At 39.4% G+C, this 20,326-nt stretch overlaps 3 protein-coding genes across 7 annotated transcripts; 1 reads left to right on the top strand and 2 right to left on the bottom strand.

Moving 5' to 3' along the window:
- Nucleotides 1-213: 213 nt before the first annotated feature.
- On the bottom strand, nt 214-8,546 carry il12rb2l (interleukin 12 receptor, beta 2a, like). Of its 2 annotated transcripts, XM_010770124.1 has the most exons (12): nt 8,427-8,546; nt 7,934-8,029; nt 6,419-6,560; nt 6,172-6,320; nt 5,795-5,931; nt 5,524-5,665; nt 4,856-4,932; nt 4,516-4,744; nt 3,559-3,753; nt 1,231-1,335; nt 952-1,098; nt 215-462 (listed from the first exon to the last, which is right to left on the bottom strand). In XM_010770124.1, exons 2-12 carry the CDS (start codon nt 8,001-8,003, stop codon nt 263-265), a joined length of 1,593 nt encoding a protein of 530 aa, XP_010768426.1. In that variant the 5' UTR covers nt 8,004-8,029; nt 8,427-8,546; the 3' UTR covers nt 215-262. The 2 variants fall into 2 exon arrangements, with proteins under 2 accessions (XP_010768434.1, XP_010768426.1); XM_010770132.1 differs by lacking the exons at nt 7,934-8,029; nt 8,427-8,546 and having other exon boundaries at nt 214-462; nt 6,516-6,560.
- Nucleotides 8,547-9,999: 1,453 nt separating this feature from the next.
- rln3a (relaxin 3a) lies at nt 10,000-11,451 on the bottom strand. The gene is made up of 2 exons (XM_010770178.1): nt 11,207-11,451; nt 10,000-10,578 (listed from the first exon to the last, which is right to left on the bottom strand). Exons 1-2 carry the CDS (start codon nt 11,364-11,366, stop codon nt 10,295-10,297), a joined length of 444 nt encoding a protein of 147 aa, XP_010768480.1. The 5' UTR covers nt 11,367-11,451; the 3' UTR covers nt 10,000-10,294.
- Nucleotides 11,452-13,340: 1,889 nt separating this feature from the next.
- Nucleotides 13,341-20,008, top strand: LOC104944583 (MHC class II regulatory factor RFX1-like). 4 transcript variants are annotated; one of them, XM_010770144.1, is made up of 9 exons: nt 13,341-13,464; nt 15,121-15,501; nt 16,019-16,128; nt 16,244-16,339; nt 16,566-16,850; nt 16,993-17,090; nt 17,656-18,076; nt 19,141-19,322; nt 19,815-20,008. In XM_010770144.1, the coding sequence occupies exons 2-9, from the start codon at nt 15,141-15,143 to the stop codon at nt 19,954-19,956; spliced, it is 1,695 nt and encodes a 564-aa protein (XP_010768446.1). In that variant the 5' UTR covers nt 13,341-13,464; nt 15,121-15,140; the 3' UTR covers nt 19,957-20,008. The 4 variants fall into 4 exon arrangements, with proteins under 4 accessions (XP_010768446.1, XP_010768453.1, XP_010768461.1 ...); XM_010770151.1 differs by having other exon boundaries at nt 19,147-19,322; XM_010770159.1 differs by having other exon boundaries at nt 17,656-18,025; nt 19,147-19,322.
- Nucleotides 20,009-20,326: the final 318 nt, after the last annotated feature.

Raw genomic sequence — 20,326 nt, forward strand, 5'->3', positions numbered from 1 at the left:
CATGTCCACATTTCCAGGTAGAAGCTTGGTTGTTTGGGCGTTTACAATATCCCCTGCTGTGGAAAAAACTCTCTTGCTTGGTACTGATGTTGCTGGGACAGAGAAATATGCTTTGGCCATGGGTGAAAGCAGTGGAGTACCAAGCAAGAGAGTTTTTTCCACAGCAGGGGATATTGTAAACGCCCNGATTAAAGCCAGTAATGTGACGGACCAACCTGTTATGGTTTAAGAATAATCAAATGACACCTCTCAAAATGGCTAATCACATTAAAAAATAAAAATAATTGAGATGTGAAGCAATACCGTAATCTTCACGGTGTTTTGTTTTGAACTTTGCGGTGGCATTTGCTCCGGGCCCGGCTGCCGTCACGGCTCTTATTCGCACCTCATAGTCCTGCTCTGGAGTGAGATTCTCCAGCTTATAAGTATTTTTATGCTGTGGAGATGCACTCGCATTGTGCACTAGAAAAGAAAAATCATTTGAGGTAAAGTTAGTGACCAGAAAATCACCAAAGTATATCATTACTCTAGCATGATTAATTATATTTATTTTAATATATTCATCATTATTTTATACATTCAAATTCATTTTGTAATGCCCCACATAAAACAGTTTAACAGAACCAATTCAAGAGTTAGGATCGATTTTGACATTCAACTCATCACTTTAACAATGCTAACATGCTGATATTGTTTAGCATTTTCCACATTTAGTAAAGCGGGCTAACAGTTGCACTTAGCACAGTAGTGCAGCTATGGCAGGTGGGGGTGTCATTAGTGTTTCAGGTATGTAGCCATAAACCACATTTTGGCAACTTATATTGCTAGATGAAACGTTGTTTTTTGAAAATGAATGTGTGCATTGCACTCCATCAAATCATTGTTCTTGGCAAACATCACTGGAGATTCACGCTTTTACCCTTTGTTATATATTATTGCTGTGTAGCCTACCGGTTTGTATGTGTACTCCACTGTATACAAATATTTGGTAGTGCAGGATCACCCCACGCTGTTTGGATAGAGGAACAGACTCCCAAAACAAGGTCACTTGAGTGGCAGCAATCGAGAACACCTTAAATGATGGCACTGCGGAGGGGGCTGAAATTACACAGAGAGAAGTACATGATAGTTACAAATCCAGTGTATTTGATGAGAAGAGACAACATGTTTTATTGAAATAAACTGTAATATTTAAATAAAGACAGCTGAAAACAATGCTAAAATACTTACATCCTTCAAGTGAATATCGAATAACGGATGAAATGTGATGGACTTCACTGCCATGTGATAAAGTGAACAGTGACACTTGGTACGGGGTGTACTTTTTATATTGACCTGCAGATGGAGACACACACAAGAGTTCAACAGGCAATCATAGAGTGGTGATTATCATTGAGAGGTGGATAAGCGACAACATTTTTTCTTCAATTAAGATCATCAAGTAAAAGTTGATTGCTAAATGTAATGGCTGTAGAATAATTATACCATGTGCATTTAGATTGGCTCTATATAAGCCGCGCTTTACAACACAATCCTGTCAGCCACCCGGTCATGATCCCCTTCTCACAATAAAAGCCCTGGTCATACAAGCTAAATCTCTGCTTACCAGAGAGTTTGCAACGAGGCAACTCAGCAAATTGCCACAGTAGATATCCCAATGCAAGGGAACAACCAGAGGAATGTTAACAAGCCTGCTTATTAATGCTACTAGTATTTTAGCAGGGGGATTTAGTACTTTGGGATCTTTACAGATGTTCCTTGATTTGGACAGTAACAGCAGCCATGTTGTTACAGATACAGTGGAGGAAATAAATATTTGATCCCCTGCAGATTTGGTAAGTTTACCCACTTACAAATAAATTAACGGTCTGTATTTGTAATGGTAGGTTTATATAACCAGTGAGAGTTAGAATATCAAAAACAAAACCAGATATTGACATTATATAAAAGATAGAACTTGATTTGCATTTAACTGTGGGAAATAAGTATTTGATCCCCTTGTGACCGACAATAATTCTGGCTCCAACAGACCGGTTACATAAGTCCTCTTCTTTTAAAAAAGTACTCCTAATATCAACTTGTTGCCTGTATAAAAGACACCTGTCCACAGAATCAATCAATCAGATTCCAACCTCTCCACCATGGGCAAGACTAAAGAGCTGTCTAAGGACCTCAGGGACATCATTTAAACCTGCACAAGGCTGGGATCGGCTACACGACCATCAGAAAGCAGCTTGGTGAGAAGGAGACAACTGTTGGGGCGATTATTCAGAATAATAATGTGTGTGTTTCTAAATGGAAGTAACACAAAATGAGCATCAATTGCCCTCGGTCTGGGGCTCCACACAAGATCTCGCCCCGTGGGGTATTGATGATCATGAGAAAGGTGAGGTATCAGCTTAGAACTGCACAGGAGGATCTCAAGGCAGCTGGGACCACAGTGACCAAGAAAACTATTGGTAACACACTACACCATAATGGATGAAATCCTGCAGCGCCGCACGCAAGGTCCCCCTCCTCAAGAAGGCAGATAGAAGGCCCATCTGAAGTTTGCCAATGAACATCTGAAGGATTCAGAGAAGGCTTGGGAAAAGATGATGTGGTCAGATGAAACACAAATGTTGATCTTTGGCATCAACTCGACCCGCCGTGTTTGGAGGAATAGAAATGCTGACTATAACCCCCAGCACACCATCCCCACGTCAAGCATGGAGGTGGAAACATCATGCTTTGGGGGTGTTTCTCTGCTAAAGGGACAGGAAGACTTCCCTCATCGAGGAGAGGATGTCCGGGGTCATGTACCGTACTCAGCCAGGACACTGAAAACGGGTCATGGATGGGTCTTCCAGCAGGACGATAAACCTGAACATACGGACAAGGCAGCACAGGAGTAGCTAAAGAAGAAGTACATGTAGGTGATGGAGGGGCCTAGCCAGTCCCCGGACCGTAATCCCATAGAAAATCTGTGGAGGGATCTGAAGTTTCGAGAGGCCAAGCATCAGCCCTAAAAACCTGAAGGATTTGGAGAGGATCTTCAGAGAGGAGTGGACCACAATCCTCCCTGAGATGACCTCTGTGAGTCCAACAAGGGTTTCTCCACCAAGTACTAAGACATGTTTTGTGAGGGGATCAAATACTTATTTCCCACAGTTAAATGCAAATACATTTTTATCTTTTATATAACGTCATTTTCTGGATTTTCTTTTTGATATTCTTACTCTCACTGTTTATATAAACCTATCATTAAAATGACAGACTGTTCATTTCTTTGTAAGTGGGTAAACTTACAAAATATGCAGGGGATCAAATATTAAACTTATTTCCTCCAGTGTATATATAAAAACAAATAGATTCATCTTTATGATCAAATAAAAATCAATATTTGTTTGGAAACAAATGCAGTTTGATTGCAGCACAAAGAATACTACTTTGAAGTGTATTTCTACTTTAAATGAATGGTCTGTATTGCTTTCCAGGGCTTCTCAATCAGACGTTTGAAAGATCGAGGCAGCATTGTTGCATGTTGTATTACTATAAACATATCCAAAATAAACTGACCTTTAAAAAGGGCTGTTGTTTGGTTTGTGGTAGCTTTGACCCAATCAAATCCTTGGCCTGGAGGACAGCCAGCTTGTTTGTATTGCACCACATGTTCCTTCAGGTTGTCTGAGGGCTGAGAGGGTGAATCCCAGGATACAGTGAGATTCTCTTCATTCATCTCAACGTGAATAGCTTGATATGTTTTCTCTTTACCTTAGAAAGACACAAATGCTTTGTTATTTGATTTTGATAATACAAATATTCTTTCAATTACCTTATTTTACAAAGCTGCTCAAAGTGAATTTTACTGAAGAACCAAAAACAGCCTAGATTTAATTGAGAAATGTTTAAGATATTTTATATATTGTGTCAATTATTCCATATTTGAAAAACTGACTTGTTTTGATCTTACAATAAATGACCTTTGATGATATGCATCTACTTTTAGCACATATTCTATCAAAGTTACATACTTTTCATTCTAATTATGGCTTGAAACATTCGAGTGTGTAGTGCGTTTCAACAGAAAATTATATAGATTCTGTTTATGCGAGAGATGACTAGATTTAAAAGAGATTGGCAAGAATTGCTGATTATGAGACGAAAGCAAAATGGACTTACTCAACTGTCAGTAAGGAGCGCTAAGCCGACGTGTTAAAAACTCAAGCGTTAGTTAAATAATAATTAAAGATGGCTAGTGACAGTAATGTTTTAGTTGTTTTATCAAGCCTTCAAAAAATATGAAATAGGAAAGGTGAGTATGGTTTACATTTGTGATAAACAATATTATTTAACTGTAGTTCGGACCGTTAATCACAGTGATGTGATGTACACTGTGCATCTATATACTACTGCTAATGGGATTCTAAATCATCACATTTCTGCAGTATGCAGTACATGCTTATTGAGTATGAAGTATGCAGTATGTCAACAGTGATTTCAAACACAGCCACAGTATGGGAGATCAAAAGATACCTGGTATCGGCAAAGTGAGGTAAGACGGCACCGTGGCCCCCTGAGCATTGTAGGCAGATACACTGACTGAGGATACGTCCTTTAGAGAGGACGTGAGGTGGCATTGTATCTCCTCACACACCAATAAGCCCTTTGGCTCAGCTGTAGACACATTCAGGAACACCAGAGTGCCGTTGTAAGACAGTCTGGCTTCATATCCCAGAATTAGACCACAAGTCGGAGGAAGTTTCTTGATAGGGCGTGGAGAAAGACAGGTTAGCCACAGAGAGTCTGGATACAGTGAGCCTGTGGTTCTTTATTTCAGTGAGAGAATAATGATTGTATGTAATTGTTTACCTACCTTCCAGGTCAAAGCACAGACAGAGCCTTGCTGAGTTATGCCACAGTCCTGCCATAGATCCAGCACTCCAACAGGGGCTAAAGAAGGGAGGACCAAATAAGAGACCAGAAAGAAAATTACAAAATTAAAACCTAGTGCAGGTTTTCTGAATTCCTTGGTTCAGTTTTTGCAGGTAAAATGTTAATTTTGTTAAGTAGGGGGGATGATACCGGTGGAGTAAATTAGAGGAGACCTCTTTGTTTGATCTTTGCATTATAACTGTCTCCATTAAACACATAAGTAAATATCTGTTAAGTGAATGTCTTCCAATTGGTTCACTCAAGCCGCTGCAAGAAACAACACAACTTTACGGTTTCATAACTGTATCTTACACAGTCACAACACCTGAACAATTACTCAAAACCCCTTCTGTGGTAGTTTCAGCTACAGTAAGTGTTTACAGGAGTACATTTTGTGATGATGACACACAAACAAAGACTAAAGTTAAAAAAACAATACCATCATCAGCAGTACTTTGTGCAATGACAATAAAGTTGAATCTAATCTAATCTAACAATCTTCTAATCTTAACGCCTCAGAAAAAAAAAATGTTATTCACAAAATGTCAAACTGTTTTTTAACTCAACAGTAGAACAAAAACAAAAACAAACTGGACATAATGGACCCACCGGTCTCTGTGCTTCGTAATCTCTGGATTGCACTCCAGTCGCTCTTCAAGCCTTTGCCACAGGAACAACAAACTTGAAGTTCATAGACAGTGCTGGGCTGGGGATCGTCCATTGTATAGCTGAGATCATTCTCATCCTCATCCTGTGCAGAGAGAGGGGGGGGGGGAGTTTAAGCATTCATTCAGTTGACATAGCTTAAGTCAATCGACAATTCCAAATGTTTGAGGTGAAGAAAAGGAAACTAGTGAAAGATAAAACCTAAACCAGACACCTCATGCCAGTCTTGTTCTGCCTCGGTCCGATATCGGACATCACAATGTCTCAAAGAGAGCTGCTCATCACAGGTGAAAGTCCAGTCAATTTTGAAGGACTCTTGATGCGATGCAACTTTTGGAGGGGGCAGCTTGCCTAGAAAAAAAGACATATACACAAAAACAATCCAATATGAAGTATCACTTCAATCTAAATCAGTCATTTCAAGATTAATATTAGGAGTGACGAAAGTCAGTACCAACTTTTCCCCCATAAATAGGTAAACAATGGTCATAATGGTTGGCATCAAATACTATTATTATTATAATTATTATTATTACTGCTGATAGTGGCCTTGTCTGTATTCAAACACGAGAACGTTCAAGACTGACTCACGGATATTTTCAGTATTGAGTATTGAGTATGGAGATTTAGCAGAACCATACTGGTTCTTAGCCTGGACCCAAACACGAAGTTTCCCGTGGTTGTATTGTTCGCGATAGATAATCCAATCCGAAGTGTTAGCACTGATCCCCTGCCTCTCCCTGGAAAAGAGGAAAAGACAAGAGGTTTAAAACACATTTTATCAAAAGTTTTAAAGTTGTCAGATGACATGACATTGAATATGTTAGTTTATGTTTACTCGCTATCTGCTGGCTCCCAGTGCAGGCTGTACTCTGTGGAGTTCCGAGGGTCCAGCCCGGGATTACAGTGGATATCTACGCAATTGTTTTTCTCACCACATGGGATAGAGCACTCAGGAGGAGAGGGAGCAACAGGAGGACCTGTAAGAATAAACAGGATAAGGGATACAACCAAAAGTGAAAAACTCTGTTCAAAATATATTCCTATACAAATATACAAATATCTCATTTTGAAACGAAAAGTGTTTCAACTGAAAAGTGTTTTAACTGAAACTGACCATTATCATTTTCACAAAAGTAGGAGCTGTTGAATTAGGCTGTGTTTGGTTAGTGTATGAGAAAAAATAGGAACGTAGAACTCCAACCATGTCATCAGAAAGACAGGTCCTTCATTATTCTTAAACACCACTTAACACGTGTTGTATGAAGTGCTCCTTAAACATTATACTGTCCTGAACAATACATGCCATGCCAAAATGGAAGTACCAGTCACAATAGGGGAATATACTGTGACAGACTTCCAGGATATCGTGAGTAAAAATTTCATTTTCAAAGAAACATTCAAATAAAAACAGTTCAAGCTTTTTAAAAAACTCTCCATAGTTCATTCCAGTCAAAACATCCAGTATATATTTACTGTCAGTTTGAGCACTTTTACCAGTGCAATTTAAATATGAATTCTTATTACTATTCATTAGTGTTTTCGTCAGATAGTTTTAATTTTCAAAACAGTAAAGAGATGGCCAGTGAATAGCTGATAGAGAATATAAGAAAGCACCAGAAAGCAACATGTGAATGTTCTTCACCACAAGAAAAGTACAGAGATCTAAACACTCTTACGTGTATCCGCCCATACCCACAAACTCACTCACACCTTTTGTCACATTTAAATTATTGCTCAAAAACGTTTCAGTTATTATCAAATAAATGCCTGTGCACCGCACCTTGCAAGGAAGAGCACCAACTTTAACATTAACAGGAAATGAGGCCTTGTTTAGGTCTGTGCCCAAATGCAACGTTCCTTTGTAACCACTTCCTTCTTCTAAAGAAGATACATTAATGCCAGATCATACTGAAGTCAACATGTTTCTCGGCATGTTTCGGTACAAATAGCCCTTCGTCAAAACATGTAAAGCTTGATGTAATGCCTTTAGTGTAAGCACAACATCCCATCAGGGAAATGTATTGTTGTAGCTGGTTGAATTTTAGCTAGTTTGACAAACTTTACTTTATCCAACCTTTGGTATTTAGGTTCTAAACACAACGTAATGACAAGCAGATCATTTATTTAGTAAGTGAACAATATTAGGCGGCGAAGTAGGAAGTCTAATAGATCTTATAAATAAATGTAGTGGACTAAATTGGCAATATTTTCTCTACATATAGGGTAGTCAATTTATACATTAGAAAAAACACACACAGAGTAACAAAAGCACAGTAAAAATATGATGGAAAGGAAGAATTTAGCATATACATAATTTAATTTACATAGCAAAAACACAAAATAAGCCTACCTTGAGCAAGACAATTTAGCAGGTTGGCCAACAACATGGAAAGAAGCGACCTTGTCCAAAGTGTGGCCATTACATTTGGACCCAGACCTTTAGTGCCTGTACAAATAATACACATATATACATATGAATACACAGAAAATGTATCATCCACAGAAGGGGCAACATTCAACATGTATTTAAAAAAAGCATTTGAGTATTTATTCGGGTTACATGTAGTGAGTCATAATCACGAGCACGTGCATCGAAAAACTGTACATTGTGAACTTGTACATAAATAACATACATGCGGACAGTCCCGTTATATGTACTGTAACGTTAGTGAGTTTATGCATACGTAGTAACGGTATATAGTTAATACATAAAGGCACAGCGGCAACAGTCCAAATACTAAGTGAAAGTTGCCCAAAACCGTAGTTCGTATCTGAATTTTGTTAAATTTAAAGTGACATGTTTAAAGATCCTTAGTGATTCAATATAACTTCAAAACATTTACCTCGTTATGAGACACGCTTGAGTGTCTGTCGTGCGTACCGCAGCCATATACAACCTTGTTTCAAAGTTTGTTGTGAAGTTTAAAATGTTCAGGTTTTACCACCGGTGCCTCATCCCGATGGGTCGCCACGCCCCTTTCTGGAAATGCCGTGACGTAAACAGACTTTTACACTTCCTGCACTGTCTGCTGCAGGTCCAAAACAATCAGAGGGAGAAGTACTCAGTAGGCTACTACTTGTAAAAGTAGAAGTACCAAACTGTAGGAATACCTCGTTACAGGTAAAAGTCCTGCAATATAAATGTTACTCAAGTAAAAGTACAACTTTCAAAATATACTTCAGTAAAAGTACTCATTGTGCAAATTGGCCCATTTCAGAATTATATATGATATGTTTTGATTATAATTATTGATGCATTCATGTGTTTATCAAAGCTGGTAAAGGTGGAGCTAGTTTAAATACTTTGTATACTGCAGGATAACTTGTAAATGTATCACCAACTAAAGTATTTTTTAAGTGTTGTTTATATTTGTATCTTATTTATCAAAATCTGCAAAGAAACTAAAGGTATAAAATATGAAGAGGATTTAAAGTGCACTTTACCTCTGAATTGAAGTGGGGTTGAAGTACAAAGTAGCAAAACATTGAAATACTCAAGTAAGGTACAAGTATCTCAAAATTGTACTTAAGTACTGGGACGGGTCTGTTTTTCATGTTTTATGTTTATTTTATTATCTTTGCTTTTTAATGACTGTTTTTCAATTTTATAACGTGTTTCCGCTGCACTATTTCTTAATGCTCTTTCATTTTTGTTAAGCACTTTGAATTACCTTGTGTTGAAAGGTGCTATATAAACAAACTTCACTTGCCTTGAGTTACTTAGTTACCTTACGCCCCTAAAATCATTTAATGTCATATCGAAACAACACTGGTGACTTTTGTCTTAGCTTTTGTGATAATAAACCTCACCAGATATCACAGTAACTGATAAGAGCTCACTTGAAACTCACTGCACAGTATCAATGGAGTAAAGTAAATAAGTACATTTAATCAAGTGCTGCATGACACTTAAGTACAATTTTGAGGGACTTTTACTTTACTTGGGTATTTCCATTTGTTGGTACTTTGTACTTCTACCCCTCTAAAGTTCAGAGGTAAATCTTATACTTTTAGTTTTAGTTACTTTGGAGATTTTGTTCAATGATGTGAAAATATAATCAACACTTAATAAGACTTTAGTTACAGCTGGAGTAACTCTACCTTTACCACATTAGATCACACTCTAATGCATCAATAATTATAATCAAAACATATGAACATGCTGCTTAAGATTAATTTTAAAGAACTTTGACTCATTTAAAGATAGATACTTGCTGGTCAACAAAGAATAGTTTGAAAAATATATAGACTTGTGATTAATTGTAATTGTTCTGTAGTGTATTCTATTCCTTTTTAGTATTGTTTCTTTGTTGCTCTCCAAATAATGTCTCATCTATTGATCTTGTGACCTTTTGGAACCACTTCACTAAAAGGGAAGCATTCTCTACAAATGCAAAATACCAACAATCTACAGACGCAGAAAAACGTTTATTACAATGTGTGTGACAATTATTGGACAAGACAAAACTGCTTGGTTCAAGACTAATAATTAAGGCTGTTCATTTGTAACCATAAAATAATATGTAAACATTTAAAACACATGGCAGCCCTTTCCTTACAATTCAAAGAAAGAACAAATTAAACAGTTCACAATAGTTTAACTCAATAAAGAATGTCTTAAATGCATGACAAGTGGAAAAAAAGGAGTGTGTGTCTGTTTGTGTACTTGTGTATGTCTGCCAGTTTGTTCACTCATATGGCGAAGGTTGACTCAGCACAGGGAGCTGATCTCGCTCTTGCTGCAGCCCCACTTGCAGCAGGCATTGGACAGGCCCACCACCACGTCCCGGCCCTTGCGGTCAGCCTTGCGTAGGGCTTGCAGGATTTCTTCAGTGATGAAAGAGCGGGCTGGCCTGCTGAACACTCCCTCATGGCTGTCTGTAGTGGTGAAGCTCAGATCTCTGTTCCTCTGGAGGAGACTCTCCACCACAGGATTGTGAATCAAGCCCTCCGAGGGCTCCATCTGACTGGAGCTGAATGGGTCCTCTGAATCATCTGCAGCAGCAAAACAAGGAATTACAAAAAACATACTTGCATTTCTCTTCCATATCGAGATGAAATAATAGTTTGTCATTAAGATGGCATGATGTGAAAATAGAGTAATTAATCCCCGGAACGTTTCTGGGGAAATAGCAAACGATAACCAAAAATTAAGCTAGTGCACAGTCAAAAGCTCAAAATAACAATTTTGGGGTTCAAGATAACCCTTCTAAGGACGGTGCAAATGAAAATATAGCTCTACATTCCATATAATGTAAACACTGACTAAGCCAATTATACCACACAGTATGACCGTTCAATACAAATGTAAGTAGTATTTTCTTCATATCTGCATTTAAAATAAAATCATAATGCCAAACGTGTTTCTGCCAAATTACACACAATCACAAATGAGCATAAGATGGTAAAGAAACATAATAATGGGCATACATTAAATCTACAGAAATACTGAAATAAATTGTAATATTGATACCTCTGATTTAATTTGATGACTCAAACATACAACTAATACATATTTTAGTTACCAGATAAAATCATATACGTAATCATCAGATACAACCCTAACTGTGATGGTAGAGACCTAACAAGGTCAATGATGGATGTAGTGCCCTCAGCCTCTCACCTGAACTCCTGAGTGAGCGTCTCCATCTAGAGCCTCCACAGGTGAAGATGACTGCCCGGATGAACTCACGGCCACATAGCTTCACTCCATATGTTGGGACGTCAATGGGCTGAACCCCAGCCACCAGCAGACACACAGCCAGTACCACTGCTTTCCACATAGTACCACAAGGAAATACAGCAAAAATAGAAATGGTAAAAATTACAGGAGGTTATTTGCTTCAAGCAACACTTGGATTTCTGTCTCCCTGTTTGCAAGAGCTATGACTTTCTAGCTGACCCAGGTGTGGTTTATAAAGGGGTTGAAGCCCTGCATGGTAGACATGCAGTGCATGCAGGACTTTGCTGTAACAGATTTGAAAAAGAGATACAGTCACAGACCTTTATGGAGACAAAAGGAAGACCAAAGGTGGCATAATTACTGAATATGCCAGAGGCCTGATGATAAAATTGTGTTTCATCATGAGAAGCATTTCTGTCACCTTTAATGTCCCTTAGTTTAAACTTTACCTACATTTTATATACAATTTCAACCCAAATGTAAGAAATATCTGACCCTGTGACATAAAGAACGTTTAAAAAGCAAACCTGTCCCAATACGTTTTGTAAAGGCATGGCACTTTAAGATAAAGGCCATACATTTTTCTATATATTTTAACCCTAAAAATGGCTAAATTAACGCTATAATGTCTAATTTCCCCACCTTAGATGTTTTTGAAAGATGCAAAGATGTTCTAACTGTTAAATAAACGAGTCCTTTTGAAAAAGATACTACATGATATTTGAAAAGTTAAATAAAATACAAATTTAAAAAACATATGCCATTGCCTGAACACATGAATGAACCTTTCCAGCCAAACTACACATGTTGCATGAGTATCCCCGATAAGATTTAACATTTGCTGACATCACTATAGGGTTTCATTAAGGCCATTGTGACTGATATCACAATTATTTACATATTATTTATATCCGCTTGGCCATAATGAATCTACGTAAGACCCTGCATGACTTCATTTATGCATAATTTTTCCATTCTCTTGAAAATTGCTTATTGAGTCATCATCTCTTTGCCAAAAGGTGAACTGGGAGGACTGAGACAGGACCAGTGACATTTTCAAAGGTAGATAACATAGAAGTCTTATTATGAGTCAGACAAAAATAAAACACATTTTTATCTGTGTATCCACATAGTCAAAGGTCGTTCGTTCAGGAAATTACAATGGGGATGATAAATTTGTAATTAATGTGACGATCGCAAGCAAACAATGGCATTTTATGAGGGTGTCCACCCTGATATTCATTACCACAGTGTCACAGGTGACCTGAGGAAGTCATGGGAGCAATGTGAAAATCAATGGCCCATACAAATGTGTAGTGTATTAACCTCTATGGTATTAACACTGCACTAGATAAATGTATATAGTCCTAAATTGTATATAATTTGATTTATTTGTTTACTTTTAAATAATGTACAAACACTTTTCTTTTTTAATATACTGCAGGTGTTATCCTTTAATATGCACTGTTGTATGGCTGCTGCATAACTAAATGAAATTGCATAACTGGTAACTGTTGGCTGTTCACACTTCAGTTGTTAAACCAGAAATACAATCTGATGCATGACAATGTTCAAAAGGGTCTTCTTTGCTAAATAAATCTAAGGCATAACAGAAACAGAGTTTAAAGTTTACAATATGTCAGAAGAGGCAAATAGTCAAACTGCTTGGATATGAGGGCATTCAATGAATGAGCTTGGTTACAATTAATCCAGGTGTACCAGACCCATCATCACCATCATCACCAAAGACAAGAGGATAGGCTATGGAGAGTCGGTTTTACAATTGAAATAGAGTTACTATGATAATGACACTATCAAATCACTAACTGGAGAATTTGGATAAGCACTCAGATGAACCTATTACTTTCCCTGACATAGCATCCGCCTTACTCGTACGAAAATGATATGTGATAGACAGGGATGTTCCACAAATGGGCGTGGAAGGCTTTGTAGTAGAAATTCGCTGCTCCTGTGACTTTAAGACTATTTGGCAGCACTCAGCCAATCAGAGCGACGGAGGGGGAGGGAAGGGAGCGGGTGGGTAGCAACAGTTGCCCTGGTGAGGACGAAGCGCCATAGCCACGGTAGCCCTGGCGACAAGAACCCAGCAACGAGAATCAACAACAACAACAACTGAATCCGCCATAAAAATAAAAGAAGACAATTTACCGGTGGGAAATACACACGTGGATACAGAGGTGAAGCTCTTTACATATAGAATATTTTATGTCCAATATTGCTTCAACTGAATTGTGCTATTGCTATTTCCCTTGTTGTTTCAGTAGCCATAACAGGCAACTGCCTCCTAGTGTTAGCTGAAGTTAGCCTGAAAGCTAGCCGTCGTATTGATAATAATGCGAGTCCGTTTCTTGAACGGGGTAGTTCCTGTCCGCTACTCATTCGAGTGACACTGGATTGAGCTTGCCATGACGACGCAGCCACAGATGCATACTCAAGCAGGCCGTTGTTATGGCGATGTCAAATGCAAAAGGCACAAAATGGCGGTTGTTGTAGAGACCAGTTAGCTTGCTGTCTGTGTTACCTTGCTGGAAAGCTAGGTCTGTCACGACAGACTTGTGCTTGCTACTGCTTACAATTAACCACAACACGTAGCAGTAACGTGTAACACTGTTTTTGTACGATAATGAAATGTACGTGCATTCTATGGCTGTCTAATATGGTATGGCTGTGTAATATGGGAGGTTTTTTTCCAGCAAACCGGCATAAAACCTTGTCCCTGTGTACATGACGTTGCCTACCCAAAAGGTAGATCAAATTCGGACAGTCAAGTTAAAAGTGTATCTAGATTGGGTTTAGTGTTTATTTGGAAGCAGATTTGGAAAAATAGCTGTTGGAGAAATATCGATACTAAAGTAGAAAGCAAGAGGCAGGTGTCGGACATTTCATATCCGAGGGGCGTGGTGAAGGAAGACGTTTTGCAGGTGCTCTGCAGGTCCGAATTCAGTTTAACTTGTTGTTTTACTGAACTGCTATCTGAGTGTTAAAGATTGGCTATTAACATCAGCACTAAAAAACACATTTGTAGACACAGATTTAGTTCATTATAAACCTTCCCATCGGTCTTCAGTCAATTAAACAACGATAAAAAAGGCAGGAGGGGTATAAAATAGTATCAATTATATTGTATACGTCACAAATACACAAATTAAGGGCAATAATGTGATCTCCTCGTTAATGTGTGTGACAAAACTCATTTGCAACAGAATGCATTGCAGTATTAGTTCAACCGTGTGATTTTCCCACACAGTAGTGCCTGTGTTCAATGGCCATAGGATGTGTGATCATATTACAGGTAATGAGAAACCGAAATGCCTGTTCCCGTCAATGCTCCTCCCCCACATTTCCCCATCAGCTGCTCCACCAACAGGTCAGCTACAGTAGTTCTTAGAAAAGGAATAAGGAGCATCTGATGTTGATCTCTATTTTCCCAAACTATTTATACATTTGTGGAACCAACATAAAATGTTAAAGTATTGTCATCAATGTCATTTTACAAGATGGACCCCCAACTCCAAAATATGAATGAATGACTCAATACTACTTGTTAAACATTTCAAAGTTAAGGGAATACAAGCAGCTGTAATTCACTACAGTTTCTTCTGCTCTCCTCTCCGAAAGTCTGAAATTGTATCCCTCTTTCCTTTGAAACTGTTACTAGCTCTCTGTCCCCTGCCCCGTGTCAGTCTGAATGATTATATGGTGGATTGGAATACAAACTGACATCTAGCTATTCTGACCAAATAGGAAATAAACCGTTCCAGTCCCAGTTTTCAGTCTGGAGAATTCTGATCCTCCCTTATTGATAGCAGTTAATGCCTGTTTCTTTTTTCTAGGGTGATTCCCAGCTCCTGCAATGGCCACCTCAGGCTACGTAGGTGAGATCCAGCCAGCAGCCCAACCCCAGGGGGCCGTAGTAACCATCACATCGGGGCAACCTGACGCCAGTTCTACCCCTGCAACCTCCCCGCAGTTTCTGGCTGAGATTCAGACCGCTGTGGCCGCTCCCACTGTTCTCACACAAACGGGCCAAACTACTCCCCCTGATCAAGCCCTCTCCATCAGCTCTCCGGAGCCTGCAGATGGTTCCCAAGCCCAGTCCAACGCTCAAGCCCAGCCTCCTCAGACACAATACGTGACCGCAGAGATCCAGGGCTCCCCCTCACAGTCTGGAAATGCTCAAAGCACCCCTCAGTACATTGTTGTTACAGTCACAGGTAAGTCTGAAACTGGGCCAGTTCAGGGTCTGCACTTTACCGTATTAATCCACATTTGAATGGTTACTCCTCATAAAAAAGGAGCAGCTTAGAAACGTTTATTAATATAAAATATGATTGAAGAAATATGTGTACATTATTTTAAAGAATCCAAACTTATCAAATTGAATGACTTCTTATGTTCCTAAGGGCAGTCAGTCAAGGCACTATAGTTGCCTTTCTACAACATTTCTTGTCGTATTTATTTATTCTTTGTTTAATCAGATGGTTTCATTGAGATTAATATCTATTTTCTAAGAAAGACATGAGAACAAAACACATTCACAAGTACAGAAACAACACAGACAGATTCAACACCACTACACAATAACAAGGACAACTGTTATGGATACTTTTGCCTGAATGGTGAAATGAACGAAATGTGAACCTACAAAAATTGAATTATATCAACAGCTTCATTCAAAGTTAAATCATGTATCAAATTTGAATGTATTAACATTCCCTCTATGTCTCACAGAGGGCTCCCTTCACTCCTGTGACAGCGTGTCGGACTCTAGCCCCCCCCCAGCTGTGGTGCAAACAGGAGTTCCCACGCAGGTTGTTCAACAGGTTCAGTCAGCTCAACAGGTAAAATAATAATACTATAATATAACTATAGTATCACAATAATACACATTATAACACAACAACAAATTAATATGTCCTTCACTCTTAAAACGATATAGTATGTTTATCTCTGCAGAGATCTGTGGTGCAGGCTACTTCTCAGATAGCCAAGACTGAGCCTGGTACACAGCTCAGTGTCACCAGCCTGCAACCTGTTCATATCGGCCAGGAGGTAAGTCAAACACACACAGTAACACAACTCATCATTGGTGATAAATAGGACAATAATGTGTACTGTCAGTGACAAATATTACCATGGAATACAAGCAAACACATTTCTCATATCTTTCACTTTGAAAGTTAATCACATGTGACATCAAAACTTTCCAACTTCCTCACATTTTGACTTAGTATTAGTCAATTTATCACATCTTTGGTGGAACCTGCCTCTGCCTCAGTTCCTCCCTAGCACCGTGCTGACAGCATTAGTCAGGGATAGGAATCTTGAAGAATGTCTGCAGCAACATGAGATAGGACAGGCAGAGTTCCAGGCCGAGGCTTCAGCAGACTACATAAGAGAATGCTGCGGCACACCCCTCTACCTTCCCTTGGAGCTCCTTCAGTATTACCAATCACTGTACTGGCTCTCTGTGGCTGCGGAGAAAGAGATAGGGGCCCAACCTGCAGTCACAAACTCAGGCCCATATCAGCCACCACTGCAGACTACAACTGCCACTTTCCAAGTAGGTCAGGGACACTGCTGTTTAGTTAAGGGAACAGAGAGGCTGTCTGAAACTAAGAAATGAATTCATTTTGTATTAATTGATATGTTTGAACTAAAAGGGCAAATATTTATGGGATTTTTTGTGTGTGCTCACTCTTAAGGTTCAGCAGCAGCTCACACCAGTGCCCGTGCAACATGTGTACGCCAATCAAGTGCAGTATGTGGAAGGAGAAGAGACCAGCTACACAACAAGCACTATGTCAGTATATATTTGGGTCCATTATTATCTAACGCATGTCCAGACAGAATTTTTTAAGCCAAAAAAAGTGTAAAAAAATAGATCATGATAGTGAGATACTTGCTTAAGTTGCATAGTAATACAAATAAAGAATAATGACAAGAACAAGATGGTAAAACATTTGGAGCCATCCATTGGTGTTTACATACCTAAGGGGTTTGTGGTCATAATGCCATGACCATGGGACAGGAGAACACCTTTTTTGTAGATTCCAGGAACAATTCTGTCCAGAACTATGCCATTTGCTACCTACCTGACTAGCGGACTTTACTGTGAGCTGGTTTGCTGATTTATTATTTGAACATTTGCTGTAAAAGGTTACCTGCCATACGTTCTAAAACCAATCTACTGTTGACTGGACTAGCTGAATCATGGTGACACCATCAGCTGGTCGGGACAGGCTTGTTGACACTGCTGCAACGATCTAAAGATAATGGTCAAACTGGTCTGAACTGTGCTTAAATGTTTATTTGTCCACCAGTTTACTATGCTTCTAAAATTATTTGTCTGTATGTCTTTCATCCAGCCGGTCGAGCGCCTTTCCCTACACTGACACGCCGCTGTACACCCAGACCACAGCTGCCCAGTATTATGACAGTCAAACAGCTTCTGTCTCACAGGCCTCCCCTGGCACACCTCTAACCGTCTCTGTGACTGCTGGCACAACAGGGGGGGTGTCCATGTTTGTTGCCCAGCCCACCAGTGCAGCAGGGGGAGGGGCCACAGTGGTGACCACAGGTGGCACCACCAATGGGGCAGGGGATGGGGCAGGAACCAACGGTGGCGCAGCAGGCAGCTATGTGATCCAGGGGGGGTACATGCTGGGCAGCAGCAGCACAGGGACAGCTGGCAACAGTCAGAGCTACTCTCACACCGCCCGCACCTCTCCAGCCACTGTGAGTATTACAGAGGGCGAGGAGGGTAGCGTGCCGTCGGCAGACAAGAAGGTATGCAGAGGCGCCAAGCGCAGACATTTTCTTATTTTGTTCTCATCCACACAACCCTTTGCTTGGGCATACTGATGATGTCATAGTTTTGTCCAGTCGAAAGCACAATTTAAAAAATTGAGATTTGGACTCGAGATGTACCAAAAAGGTGCTTAATTGATCAAACACTCGAATGCTGCTCACTTTTTATTTTATTTACAACATGCCTTTTTGTTTGATTTCGGCACATTTTTGCAGATAAAAATAATCTGACATTCATAATATTAGTATTACACTGTTGGCACTGTTATATTCCAGTGGTGGTTGCCTAGGATTCCAAAAGTCCAACTTTTTCTAATGAAATATTTTTGCTTCAATCCATATTTGTTGGCATTTAGCCAAACACAACATTTTCACTGCGGTCAAAACACTGCCCTCCTGCCTGCTGCACACAAAGGGAGGAAGGCAGACGGGGGCGGTGGAGCAGCAATCTAACATTCGAGCTTCTACTGAGGTTTACAATGAAGCTTTGATCATCGTGCTGTTAGAGTGCTGATGGTAAAAAGAGGATGATACAGTCCCAATAAGGACCATAATAAATATTTCATAAGCATACAGTCTTTTTAACTGTGGTTTCTTCCTGAGAGAAAACAAAATCATGGCCTCATCATTTTCATATCATCACAGTGCATGTGACGAGGGCCATTTTGAATTTGCCTGAAATGCCCTTACACTCAATTGTTCATCCCAGATTCATCCTATTGAAGCCCGCATGATAATGGTCACTAACCTATGTTCGGCAACATCCCATAAATATTGCAGGTCATTCATTCATTGCATACCAAAAACGTATGCCACGGCACGCATTTCCAAATGATGGATAAACTGATCATGTCAATTGATTGGTTTGTGTTTGTTTCATTATTTGATTAGAAATATGTGTGTGCATGTTATGTATTTTAAACTTCAAAAATGTGCCTTTGCAATTAAGAGTGCCTGTTATTGCATGTTGTGTGTGGTGTGTTTGTATCTACTGGTTTGCTAACTGCACCAGCTGTTTTCTTTTTTCTTTGCCTGCGTGTCAGGTACAGTGGTTGCTGGACAACTACGAGACAGCTGAAGGAGTGAGTCTGCCACGATCCACGCTCTACTGCCACTATCTGCTGCACTGCCAGGAGCAGAAACTGGAGCCTGTCAATGCTGCCTCCTTCGGGAAACTCATTAGATCTGTGTTCATGGGGCTGCGCACACGACGCCTCGGCACACGGTAAGAAAGGTCCTCAGACTTCCAAAATCAGGTATAAAAGACATGAGACACATATCAATATCATTCCTAATTAATGGACACCCAAGCACATGAACATTGGAGGATTCTTTAATCAAATCGAGAGATGGAGCAATACAAAATGTTGGCGTAGTGTAGGAAGAAATGTGGGCGGAGACAAGGACAGACAGCATGTGTGTGGGTGAGTTTTATAAAGTAGAGGAGATGAGCAAATCAGATTGGCTTTTGAAAAATGTTTGGTAGAATGGGTTTAATTAAGAAATCCAATATATTTTTTCAAAGGTTTGGATTTTAAATAATACTTCAAATGTTTGTCAGTCTTCATTAAGACTCTAAAATGTGTGGCTTTGGAAGAGTAACAACAGGTTGATATCGGCAACATAAACCCTCTCTCCGCTCATAGCTACTACTCAGTATAGAAAAACACATGTGTCTCCAATTCTATGTAACACACTTTGTATCCGCTCCCAACAGGGGTAATTCTAAATACCACTACTATGGGCTGAGGATCAAGGCAGGCTCTTCTCTTCTTCGTCTGATGGAAGATCAGCAACATCTGGCCATGAGGCAGCAGCCATTCTCACAGAAACAAAGGTGCTGTACACACATACAATAATCATCCATAACATTGACTGCATATAAGCCTTTTTAAATCAGAAGTGAAAGTTGTATGAGGGAAGCATGGAGAGCACCCAATCTGCTCATCTCCTTGATGGCGACTTCTCAATCACAAAGTAGCCACGCTCTACAGAATATGCTGCTGTCTTTTTGGCAGAAATCTTACTATAATTTAGAAAATCAACATCCTGCTTTATCGAAGGAGACTCGAAACTAGCCATTGAGACCAGAAACTAGGGATGTAACGATATATCGAATATCGCGGTAAATAAATGTCTCAATACCGTCGTGAGACTGACAACATCTACCGCGATTTTTTTTTTTTAAATTTTTTTTAAATTTTTTTTTTTTATAAACATTTATTCAAC

Source organism: Notothenia coriiceps, unplaced genomic scaffold (genome assembly GCF_000735185.1).
Source record: "Notothenia coriiceps isolate Sejong01 unplaced genomic scaffold, NC01 NC01_scaffold00000339, whole genome shotgun sequence".
In the NCBI taxonomy this organism is placed as follows: domain Eukaryota; kingdom Metazoa; phylum Chordata; class Actinopteri; order Perciformes; family Nototheniidae; genus Notothenia; species Notothenia coriiceps.

What these genes read in the sequence shown, in the direction of transcription:
- rln3a (XM_010770178.1), bottom strand. Translation starts at nt 11,366, where the DNA reads ATGTGGAAAGCAGTGGTACTGGCTGTGTGTCTGCTGGTGGCTGGGGTT. An exon ending in ACGCTCACTCAGGAGTTCAG is followed by an intron (nt 10,579 to 11,206) that starts GTGAGAGGCTGA and finishes TTGCTGCTGCAG; the next exon opens with ATGATTCAGAGGACCCATTC.
- LOC104944583 (XM_010770144.1), top strand. Translation starts at nt 15,141, where the DNA reads ATGGCCACCTCAGGCTACGTAGGTGAGATCCAGCCAGCAGCCCAACCC. An exon ending in CTACAACTGCCACTTTCCAA is followed by an intron (nt 16,851 to 16,992) that starts GTAGGTCAGGGA and finishes CTCACTCTTAAG; the next exon opens with GTTCAGCAGCAGCTCACACC. An exon ending in ACACGACGCCTCGGCACACG is followed by an intron (nt 19,323 to 19,814) that starts GTAAGAAAGGTC and finishes CGCTCCCAACAG; the next exon opens with GGGTAATTCTAAATACCACT.
- il12rb2l (XM_010770124.1), bottom strand. Translation starts at nt 8,003, where the DNA reads ATGGCCACACTTTGGACAAGGTCGCTTCTTTCCATGTTGTTGGCCAAC. An exon ending in TCTGTGCTTTGACCTGGAAG is followed by an intron (nt 4,745 to 4,855) that starts GTAGGTAAACAA and finishes CGCCCTATCAAG; the next exon opens with AAACTTCCTCCGACTTGTGG. An exon ending in TGGAGTACACATACAAACCG is followed by an intron (nt 463 to 951) that starts GTAGGCTACACA and finishes TTTCTTTTCTAG; the next exon opens with TGCACAATGCGAGTGCATCT.